The following is a 12,498-nucleotide window of genomic DNA, read 5'->3' as shown; positions in this document are numbered from 1 at the left end:
AGTCAATGGCAGTAGCTGTTACCCAGCCAACATGGCTGTGCGGACCCACACTAAACCCATATGTGTTCGTCCATGCAAGGCCCACAGATGTTTTCCCTTTTGGGGCCCCTATCTGGACAAGTAAACCAACAAAACAACCTGTAGATTTTTTTTTTTTCCAACAATATCTTTATTTATTTTCAAACAACCTGACATTTACATATAGCCATTAGAACTCAAACCTCTTGCCCCAAACCCCGCGGAACCTTGTCCATCAACTGACCAAAACATGACATCACAACACAAATAATTAAATAAATATAAATAACTAAAGACAAAGGAAATTGAAATACACAATAAAGTAATAAACAAACACTACATAAGTAAATCAAAATGGAGAAATTACAAAACCTACCGTGCACAACCACTCTCACCAGTGTGCACTACACATGAATCAGAAATTAAAAATCAGACAGTACACCTTTTCCCCAAATGAACTGCAGGAGGTTACTTATGGATCGTCCCCAGATATCTCCCCCAAACAAGACAAGTCTTTATTAGCAAGGAAGTTATTAAAGGGGCCCCAGATATTATCAAAAATTGGTTGCTTTCCCCTGATTGTATACGTGATCTTTTCTAAGGGCAGAGTTGCTGTTAATTCTGAAAGCCATCTACCTATCCTTGGTCTATCCACCTCTTTCCAAGCAATTGCAATGACTCTTTTGGCCAACAACAGACCTATATCTAAAAATAATCTATGCTTCTTTCTTATGTTACAGTTAGCTGGGTAGATACCCAATAGAAACATTTTTGGTTCTAAATGTAGTTTTATCTCTAATATTTCCTCAATACACTGTTTCACTTCTCCCCAGAAATCCTTTATTTGAGAACACTGCCACAGACAATGGAAGAGTGTGCCCTTTTCCTTGTCACATTTTATGCAAACATCTGGTATGTCATTATTGAATTTGTTAAGTTTAACTGGGGTCATATACGAACGCATTAACCAGTTGTACTGCAGAAGTTTCAAACGGGAGTTCACTGTTTGTATTTGTGCCTTGGTACACGCCCTCTCCCACTCTTCAATGGAGATATTCTCCTGTAAGTCCTCTCTCCAGGACTCAAGTTTACGTACTGACGTTTCTGAAGATTCACCAACCAGTTCATTATATATTTTGGAAATTATGCCCCTTTCCTGGCAATCTCTCACCATCATTTCTTCGAGCTTTGATAGACTAGGAATAGACAGGGACTGATTTTGTTGAGTTCTAATAAAATCTCTCAGTTGCAAATATCTAAAGAACTGACTGCGAGCTATGTCGTGCTTGACAACAATTTCATCAAAAGACATCAGATGTGTATCATCAGGACTATAAAGATCTCCTATTTTTTGTAACCCCTGTTCCGCCCAAATTTTAAACTCCCCCTCACCTCTTCCTGGGGGGAAGTGGTCATTTCCCCATATCGGACTGAATACTGAGAGCGAGTCAGATACTTGGAGATATTTCTTAACCTGTTGCCACACGCTAATCATATTTTTGGCCATAGGGTTCTTTGTGTTATTTTTGAGTATAGCTTAGCTGAGTACAGGTAAATGGGCAAAGGCAGCTTCAATGCATCACCTTCCATTTCTCTCCACAGTGGCACATTCTCCTCAGAGAAGTAGAACATCATTGTTCTCAGTTGCGCCGCCCAGTAGTACCAAAGTGGGTTTGGGCATTTAAGCCCTCCTCTATCATACGGCAAGTACAACAGTGATAGGCGCTGCCTGGGGCGTCTATTGTTCCATAGAAACTTAATGAAAAGTGTCTTCAGCTGAGAAAATAAATTGCTTGGCAGTGGCAAAGGCAAATTTTGAAACAAATACAACAGTTTAGGAAGTACATTCATTTTGAGAGTATTTATTTTCCCCATTAACGACATTGGTAGAGCAGCCCATCTATCTAAAGAAATTGAGATCCCTTGCATAACTGGTCTATAGTTAATTTCTATGATATTGTTAAGCAGTGGAACAATTTGAATACCTAGATAAGAGAAGCGATTGACGACCTTAAATTGTGCAAGTACATTAGTTGGATTTTCCCTGTCTACTTGGTTTAGTAACATAATGGATGTTTTAGACTTATTAATTTTATATCCTGAGATCTCGCCAAACTTCCTAATCAAGTCTAGCAGGGCCGGGATGGATTTGTTGGTATTTTTGAGAAAAACAATTATGTCATCTGCATATAAAGCTAAACGATGCTCCGTCTGTCCTATGGATATTCCAGAAATGCTATCATGTGACCTCACTGCAATTGCCAAAGGTTCAATTGCCATAATAAACAACAATGGAGACAAAGGGTCCCCTTGTCTACACCCTCGCTTTATTTTTATACTTTTTGAGGTATTACTGTTAGTCAAAATTTGTGCATATGGCTCCTTATAGAGTAATCTTATCCAATTACAAAACGTCTCCCCCAAACCAAAGCGTGCCAGAATCTCAAACAAATAAGACCATTCCACTCTGTCAAATGCTTTTTCAGCATCGAGTGACAGTAAAGCAGTGTCTGGGGCCCCCTTTTGATGATAAAGAATATTCAAGATCCTTCTGACATTGTGGAAGCCTTGTCTGCCACGAATAAACCCATTCTGATCCCTCCCAATTATCGTAGTTATTATGTCTTCAATTCTTTTTGCTAAAACCTTACAAAGTATTTTCAAATCTGCATTTAGCAGGCTAATAGGTCTCCAATTTTCACATTTATTAGTTGGTTTATCTACCTTCAGAAGCAGAGTAATTAATGCTCCTCTTAAAGACCACGGCAAGATACCGTTTCGGAAGGACTCTGTAAACATTTCTAAAATTGGAATCAACAATTTATTTTTACATTTTTTGTAGATTTCAATTGGGAGACCATCAGGTCCAGGAGTTTTCCCTGCTTTAATACTATCAATTGCTGTAGATAGTTCCTCTACTGTTATATCTTTCTCCAAATTCGTCCTAAGAATTTCTGGTATCTTGGGTATATTAATACTATTTAAAAACACTTTTAGTTCTGAATTGGCATTAATCATTTCGGAACTATAGAGACCCTCATAAAATTTCTTGAAGGTTTCATTAATTTCTGTTGGATCTACGATATTTCTCCTTGATCGCTCTGCAGTGAGGTTATAACTTTTTCACTCTGTAGCTGCTTAAGACGCCATGCAAGAACTTTCCCAGGTTTTTCACCCTGCTCATAGAAGGACTGTTTAAGTCGCAACAGACTGGCTACCGCTTTTGATGCAGATAATTCGTTGTATTGTGCTCTAAGCAGCTATAGATTTTGATGAGATTCTGTTGACCTTGTTCGATAATACTCATTTTCCATTTCTGTTATTTTTGTCTCTAAATTTTTTGCCTTCTCAAAAGTCAGTCTAGCTTTAGAGCTCGTGATGCTGATTATTTGGCCTCTAATATAAGCCTTGAACGCCTCCCATCTCATGCCTGCTGAGGTTTCTGTTGTATTAGTTTCAAAATAGAACCTGATTTGTTCATCCAGAAAAGAGACAAAACCGGGGTCAGTCAGCCACTTTTGTTTGCAACGCCAAATCTTAGCGTCTTTCACTAGCTTTGAGTCCTGATATACCAATGAGTTGGGAGCGTGATCTGAAATTAGGATAGCATCATAAGTACAATCCTTGACTTTGTGCCTTAGCTCTGCAGATATCAAAAAGAAGTCAATTCTTGAATAGGACTTATGTATACTGGAATAACACGAAAACTTTAGATCGGCAGGGTTTTTTTCCCTCCAGATATCTATTAGGTTCAATTCTTTCATGAAATGATATATCGTTACCCTACTACGAATGTGAGACTCTACAGCTCCAGAGCTCCTATCCTTCACCGGATCTAATGCACAGTTAAAATCGCCCGCCACCACACATTTACCAGGAAGAGTGGACAAAATAAGAAATAGGTTTTGAAAAAAATTGGGGTCATCTGTATTTGGTGCATAAATATTCGCCAAGATAATTTGCTCTTTTAGTAAATTTCCTTGAATGATAAGATATCGTCCAAATTTGTCTTTGATAACCTTATTCACCTGGAGTGGTATTGACTCATGCACCAACATAGTGACACCTCTAGCCTGAGAATTAAACGATGCAGAAAAGACCTTGCCTCTCCACCTCCTCCTAATTTTCAGATCCTCATTGTACATCAGGTGTGTTTCTTGAAGAAACACAATATTAGACTGCATTGATTTTATCCTGTTCATGACCTGTTTGGTTTTCTTAAGGTTTCGTAACCCCCTGCAGTTCCATGATGTAATTTTAATTTTTATCTCACTAGACATTTTGCATAGTTTGTATAGTTATAATCTCCAAACATTTTAGGAGCCTGTAAAAAAAAAAAAAAAAAAAAAAAAAAAAAAAGGGGACTAAAATCAATAAAACTACTGATGAACACTATAACCCCCCAACACCCATATTCAGGACACTTAGCCTGAATTTTTCCCCTTGTAATCTTAAAACTTCCAGAAAGCTGTTAACTGTTAACCTAAGGTTAAGACAGTATCACTGAGCTAACAAACGATGATTAACTAATAACACTAACCTTACCCTCCCAAGTTACCATAATTGAACATTATACATTTTCTTTCATAAACCTCATTTTACCATAAACTGAAGGCCCTATATTATTCTAAGAGAATCCGAACACAAATGAAGTACGATAGTATAACCCCAATTACTTTAAAATTAACGCAGTGGCAATTGCCAAAGATACATTTTGCCTCTTAACTATTGTTTATAAAGAGTAAAATTATAAAAAAAAAAAAAAAAAAAAAAAAAAAAAAAAAGAAATACGTATAGAGCTTAGACTCGGAGAAAGGAGAGTGACATAGCTTTAACAGTCACTATAAACTCTGAGAAAAAAAACCTTGAACATACTATAATCGGCTCAATCTTGTAAACTGTTTGTAAACCGCGACGCTCCAAGTCATTTTCTAATAGTTCAGACCGGTCCCTCTTCTGACCTGATCCGTTTGATGAAGTCCTCTGCCTCAACATGGTTGTTAAAGATGTGCGACCGTTCTTTATAAGTCACTAGTAGTCGGGCAGGAGGGATGATGCCGTATCGGAGCCCCATTAGACGAAGTTGCCGTCTCGCCTCGTCAAACTGCTTTTGCTTCTTGTGAACACCTGCCGCCACATCTTGGTAAAATCTCACTGTATGGTTCTTGTAACGTACTTCTCTTTTTGTCTTGGCTGCTCTCGTCACCAGTTCTTTATCCCTGAAGTTCAGAAACTTCATTATCAGCGTTCGGGGTGAGGGGTTATTGTGTGCTCCTGGTCCGATTCTATGAGCCCTCTCCACAGTTAGTTTTGTACACCCCAGCGGCAGTTCCAGCGCGTCCGGTAGCCAGTTCTCCAAAAAGGCACACGCATCGTCACCCTCCGCTCCCTCAGGCAAATTGACCAGCCTCAAATTGGAGCGCCTTGATCTCGTCTCCAGGTCCAGTAGTTTTTCCTCCATGTCCTTGTTTTTGTTTTCTAGGACTCTTACTTTTGTTTGGAGCGCGGCGACATTATCTTCAGTTGTCGAAATCCTTGTTTCTGCCTCCGTGACTCGTTCTGCACAGTCAGTGATGTCTTTCCTGACACTTTCAATAGCAGACAATATGCCATCAAACTTGGTGGAAAACTCCGTTTTCATGTCGTTAATAGCATTCAGAATGGTAGCTGCCATATGGCCGGACTCTCCCTCCGCCGTGTCATTGCTTCTGTCCGACGATTTATCCTCAGGAGTCGAGCTAGCATTAACCTCGTCGGAATCCATGGCTTCGAAGTTAGCTGAGGCTTTCTTGCTAGAGTTAGCCGTCGTAAAGTCCGACAATTTAGCTTGAAGAGTTTTATTTCGCCCCTGACCGACTTTCTTCTGTGACAACGGCATCCCCCTAAGCTTATCTATCGAAATAGAGGTATTGTACTCGTTCAAGTCCAATATTTATGAAGGAATTAGCCAACAGGGTAGGAGAGCAGGTTAACGTGCGTTCACTCAGCTCGCCGCCATACCGGAAGTCTATATCACAACCTGTAGATTTTTAGCAGCTGTTTCCAGACAGACAAAGTTAGAAAGACCACATTGCAGTAGTTCAAAAACTCCATTAGACCTCATCAGCATTAGGTCCCCCCCAATTAATCATGGCACAGCAGGTGGTCAACCAAAATGCCTATTACTGCCATGTGTACCACCGCCACAAGGATGTGACGGTAAATACAACTCAGTGGCCAAGGGCCAATTGTCAATGGCCAGTAAGGCTGAAATTGGGATATTTACAGTAATAAATGAAGTTAAAATAATGAAACAAATGGCTGGTAATGATAATAAAAATATTAATGTAGCATTGTAGGGGGGCTCTGTCATGAATCCAATCCTTGTTGTTTCTCCTACTCAACACCAGATACCCACTGGTCTCCATCTCCCATAATCCCTCACCTAGGAACTGATTAGTCACTCACCTGTCACTCACCAATCAGACAGACTATTTAAGATGCACTCTCTCACGCACACACGGCGAAGTATTGTAAGCCTGTGCTGCACTACCAAGCATTTACCCAGTTGTCTTGGCTTGTTCTTGTTTTTGACCTCTGGACTGATTTCCCACTGTTTGATCTTTTGCTCCCTGCCCTGACCCTCACCTGTATTGTGAATTACTCTTTTGTCTTGCCCGTAATGTTACTGTTTGCTGGTGTTGACCTTGCTTGTCTGACTACATTTGTTAATAAAGCCTGCAAGTGGATCTCCAACGCTGTTGTCATGCTGTTACGTTACATCTAGTCAGTATGTATTGCTCTGTGATAAGACACTGTCTAGAGCAGTGTTTCACAACCCTGGTCCTGAAGGACCCCCAACACTGCAGGTTTTGTCTTTTTCCCTAATTAAACATACCTGATTCAACTCATCAGCTTATTAGAAGAAACTCTACTACCTGAAATGAGTGTGTCAGACAGAGGAGACTTTCAAAATGTGCAGTGTTGGGGGTCCTCCAGGACCAGGGTTGAGAAACACTGGTCTAGAGTATGCAAATGTGCTGTTAGTTGGTTGTATGAAAGAACAAGCAGCTTTACTGGTAATCATGCAAAAGTGAGCATGAATTATTATAAAAACATCAGTACATCTACCTGATTTGCAAAGTAGGAGAGAGCAATCCACCATCAAATTAATACAAAAAATGGCTCCGAATGAACATCCTCTTCATGATTTTGTTCCACTAACTAGGGCTGAAAAAACTTGTCGTCTTAAGAAGCAAATTTGCATTATTTGCATTAATTGCGTTAAAATATTTTAACATGTTAGTGATTAATCACATGAGTTAATGGGTTAACAGTGACACCCCTAATAAAATAATATGGGAAAAAAATCATGCCTGCAAATGTTGTTTTTGTCTTTTCTGGCATTCAATTGAGAGCAGATGCCACAAACGGTGGCAAAATGTAACAATAATTTATAGTAATTGCATTTTGTTAGTTTTTATGAAAAAAAGAGGAAAAAGGATCCCGCACATTAGAACTAGCATGTGTGACCAGTCACGGAAAGTAGGGACACAAGTCGGTTCTGGGGCATTTTGAGTTATTCACAGATTTTGAAAGTGTAGTCTCCAACCTTTCCAACGATGTGTAACACATGGAAATCTGATAATATTTGGAGAAGTTGTGGCCATTTGAAGGTAGGCACTCAAAAATGCTCAAAGGGCAGAAAATGACCTCTAATTTTGCAGTTCTCGCCTGTTCTCACCTGCTGGGAGTGACAAAAGGGCTCATTTACATCTCATTTAGATAAGCCATACCCCCTGTAAAGCTGCATGGTTGCATAGCAACAACAGACGCAACGGGAAAAATCGGACCGCATACTATTAATAATAAAGGATAATGTGCATTGTAAATGTCAGTAATTTATCTTTTTTGACATTAGGACTTTTTTAACAGGATTCTGTGATAACTGTATAGTCCTGGTTTAGACCTCAGTTAGTGGTTAGACCTGGTTTGAGTCAAAGGATTAAAAAAATCCTGTACATCAAACTCTTCAATAAATACTTTTACTTTTGACTTATAACGCACATTTTACGGCTACGGATACTTTATACTTTTACTTACGTAGGAATTTAATCTGATACATTTACTATTACATTACTAAATCCTTGTTAAGAATATTAAGTAGTAACTGGCTAAAATTATTAGCGTCACATTCAATTCAAGAATAGTAAGGTTTACATGAGCTAAGTCATTCACACCAGTCAATTCAAGCAGTTGAAGCGTTATTCAAATTAATAGCAGATGCTAACATTACCATCTAAAAGCCCATTATAGTAATGGGGGTTTTTGGCAAGTGATACGATGCTAACGATTACAATTAAAACGAAACTCCTGAGCTAGCTAATAGCAAAAGACACATGAGATAACGTGTAGCCTACGTGTTCTTAGAATGAACACAAAACGACAAATTTTGATGTTTATGGAAACTCACCCCATAAGAAACAGAAAAGATCTCGTTGCCTCCAATGAAATAAGTTGTTTGGGCACACTTTCTCTTTGTCGGGGTCTTCTTTGTGGATGTAACCATCTCTGAAGTTTGCACTACTATGCGTCTGTTTGCCTCTAAATGTCCAATAATTCGCATGTCCTGACACTCTTTTTTCCACAGCTAAAGAATCCAGCCGTATGTTGTACTTCAAAACATTTTTGGTGTAACGGCCACGGTTCAGCTCGTCTGCGAAATTCTTTGCGGCGTCCATCTTCATTAAATTTTGATATCAGCTAGAGCCGGCCAGAGCGCTGCATAAATAAGTAGCCACGCTTCCCTTGGAGGGCGGCGGCAATAACAAAAGAAACAAAAGCTGGCGTATCCGATTCCAGTATGGAAATACAAACAGACAATGACACGCCCCTACTGTGAGATAGAATCCCAGAAAAACAAGCCGATTTCAACCTCAAAATGTACGCTTTTAAATAAACCAATACTGCTACCTAAAACACAGAGATGCTTCTTCGTGATCTCAACTAACAGATTCTGCAAAAAAACTAAAATCACCAATTTTGAAAAAAAAAAACCCGCTTCTTTCTCAGTTTGCGCAATAGTTGTGCTGCCGACTTGTGTCCCTGGTTTCCGTGAGGGGTCACATATAAAATATATATCTTTAAAAACATAATTTTGGTAACTGGACCTTCATCAGGTGAAGATATATTTTTAGTACCTCAGTATCTCCAGTTGACAGTTAGGATTCTTCAGTCCATCAGAAAGCAGCTTCACTCCTGAATCCTGCAGGTCATTGTTACTCAGGTCCAGCTCTCTCAGAACAGAGACTGAGGATTGTAAAACTGATGACAAACTCTCACAAGACTGAGCAGTGAGATTACATATGGGAAATCTGAAAAGAAAAAAAACTAAATAATTTCATACAGAATAAATCTTAGAAGTGATTTAAAAAACTAATGAAAGCATTCAAACTCAAACCTCAGTATCTCCAGTTTACACTTTGGACTCTTCAGTCCATCAGAAAGAAGCTTTATCCCAGAATCATTCAGGCAATTGTTAGTCATGTCTAGCTCTCTCAGTACAGAGTTTAACAATTGTATAGCTGATGATACATTTTCACAGGACTGAGCAGTGAGATTACAGCTATGTAGCCTGTGTAGAGGAAAAAAAACAATGGTATTACATTTTTAAAATCAGGTAGGGGTTATAACCTGGAACAGATCCTAAAAGGAAGTTCTTCTGATCAAGACTGAGAGGATGTTAATTGGTGTGGTGACAGGTAATGCGTCTACACTGTGTTTCAAATTATTGTGCCAAATAAGTGCCATAAGTGACAAATCAGTAGGATTTCAGTACAATAAACATTCACATTTTAGTTTTTCTAAGAAAGTGTTTGTTTGTTTATTTATCCATGTCTTTTTAGATAACTGGCATCAATCTCAGAAAAAATAATTTGCCAGGTATACTTAGGTAAATGGAAACCCTACTTAAAGAGGTTGTTCCGTATTATTAAAGGATTAGTTCACTTTTAAATAAACTTTTGCTGATATTTACTCACCCCCATGTCATCCAAGATGTCCATGTCTTTGATGAAAACATTCCGGGATTTTTTTCCATATAATGGACTTCAATGGGCACCAAACGGTTCAAGGTCCAAATGACAGTTTCAGTGCAGTTTCAAAGGGCTTTAAACAATACCAGATGAGGAATAAGGGTCTTATCTAGTGAAATGATTGGTCATTTAAAAAAAAAAAAAAGTTTAAGCACAAATACTCGCCTTGCTCTGTTCTGCGATGCGCGTTTGTGACGTCACTTAATACGCAATTACATTGAAAAGGTCACGCTTGACGTAGGCGGAAGTACTGAGTGTTTACAAGTCAAACGCTGTTTACAAAAAAAGGTAAAACAACAATGTTGGACGCTTTTGAACTTCAAGGAGAAGATGAGTTTTTCGCCCTGCCCTACTTTTTTGAACCGAAATACACAGAGGAAGAAACTGCTGCGGCGACACACACCTCTCAAGCATCGGGCAGACGAAGATATTATGTGACGTCATGAAGGCGCATCACAGAACAGAGCAAGGCGAGTATTTGTGCTTATAAAACTTAAACTTTTTTATTATTTTTTTTAATTGACAGATCGTTTCGGTAGATAAGACCCTTATTCATCGTCTGGTATCGTTTAAAGCCCTTTGAAGCTGCACTGAAACTGTCATTTGGACCTTGAACCGTTTGGTGCCCATTGAAGTCCATTATATGGAGAAAAATCTTGGAATGTTTTCATCAAAAACCTTAATTTCTTTTCAACTGAAGAAAGAAAGACATTGACATCTTGGATGACATGGGGGTGAGTAAATTATCAGCAAAAGTTTATTTAAAAGTGAACTAATCCTTTAATCAAGTCACAGTTATCATGTAATATGGGGAGGAAGAAAGATCTTTCTGAAGATGAAAAGCATGAAATGGTGCAATATTGTGCAAAAGGCATAAACTAATATTGTGTGAAAACTGAATGCAGATTATTGAAATATAATAAGATTTGTGAGTGATTTAGAGCACAGCAGAACTCAGTCAGATAAAGGCTTATTAAGGAAAGTTTCCGTCAAACAAGTTAATTGTATTAAAAGGGGCAGCTATAAAAAAAGCCAGTGTTGAGCAGCAAACAGGTATTTGAAGCTGCTGGTGTCTCTGGAGTCTTGAGAACCTTGCATTTTAGCCACCACTAACCAAACCTCACAAAGAGAAACATTTACAGTGGGTGTAGAAATACATTTTCAAACAATTTTTATTGCTGTGGTGTTTTTTGCATCATGGGATAGTGCATAGTGCATTGTATTTCAGAAGGCACTATCCTTCTTTTTATACCATAGCTGAAAATGGCCAGTTATGAACGACACATACCTTGCAGAAGTCATTTTGACACCCTCAGAGACCCTAAAGGGACCTTCCATCTCACCTCCCAATATTCCAGCCCAAATCATCACCCGCAAGCTTCCTGCTGATGTCGCAGTCTTGTTGGAACATGGTGGCCATTCACCAACCATCAAGAAATCCATCCATTTAGACCATCCATTATAGTACGGCATTCGTCAGTGAATAAAACTATTTCAAAAATGAGTCTTCATGTATTTCTAAACCCACTGTAAATGTTTCTCTTTGTGAGCTCTGGCTAGTGGTGGCTGAAATGCGTCTTTATGCACAACTGCCAGCCTGCATGGAGAAGTTCTCAAGACTCCAGAGATACCAGCAGCTTCAAATACCTGTTTGCTGCTCAACACTGGCTTTTTTTTATAGCTGCCCTTTTAATACAATTAATATTTTGACAGGAACTTTCCTTAACCTGTACTGGTGCGCCGACACACCAAAGCTTCTTTGTTTAAATTAGCTCAAATTTACTGTTAGATTTAATGTAATTACCTTGACAAACTATACATCATTAAAAAGATCTAAGACTCGAGCTTCAATTTTTAATCTTTATTTTACTCTCAACATCATATAGTGACCGTTATTTGTTAATATGCGTTGGGAGTTATGAATATGAGAAACGGAGTCGTTACCTTTTTATTGAAATATGAGCGTCAGCCTCAGCCATTGATAAAAAAAACTCCTGTGAGATCGTCATGAAAATACTCCACAAAATAACATCCCTCAGGGCTTTTAGCTTAAAAGCATGCACATTTGGATAAATATTGATGGATTCTCATACGTTTATGTCAATTTTCTATACAGAGGAGTAATATTTATTCAATTTTTACCCAAAACATGCTGTTGTCATCATATGAGCGCTGTATACACTGACTACTGTGTTTTCAAATCATACCTGCAGCCGGAGGGCGCTCTGTGCACACTAGTCCACAAATAACACATGATGAACAAGAGGCAATCATGTGACATACACGGAACTAACAGAGGCTACCAGACATCTCTATAATCATTGATATAAACATACAGAACGTCACTTTTGAAAGTAATAAATACACGATTGTGACGATATGTGGTTTATCTGTGTTCTTCACGCCA

General features: G+C 38.7%; 1 protein-coding gene across 1 annotated transcript in view; it reads right to left on the bottom strand.

The window, feature by feature from the left end:
* The window catches only part of LOC125247569 (NACHT, LRR and PYD domains-containing protein 12-like), a 55,609-nt gene extending 45,902 nt beyond the window's left edge, over positions 1 to 9,707 (bottom strand). The window contains exons 1-2 of the mRNA XM_048158934.1: positions 9,458 to 9,707; positions 9,198 to 9,371 (exon numbers count right to left, since the gene is read on the bottom strand). Of these exons, the coding sequence (XP_048014891.1) occupies positions 9,198 to 9,371; positions 9,458 to 9,543 (260 nt within the window). The 5' untranslated portion in view covers positions 9,544 to 9,707. The remainder of the gene's footprint in view (positions 1 to 9,197; positions 9,372 to 9,457) is intronic.
* Positions 9,708 to 12,498: the final 2,791 nt, after the last annotated feature.

This window comes from Megalobrama amblycephala, linkage group LG15, assembly GCF_018812025.1.
Source record: "Megalobrama amblycephala isolate DHTTF-2021 linkage group LG15, ASM1881202v1, whole genome shotgun sequence".
NCBI lineage: Eukaryota > Metazoa > Chordata > Actinopteri > Cypriniformes > Xenocyprididae > Megalobrama > Megalobrama amblycephala.
This window is presented reverse-complemented; position numbering and strand designations above follow the sequence as displayed.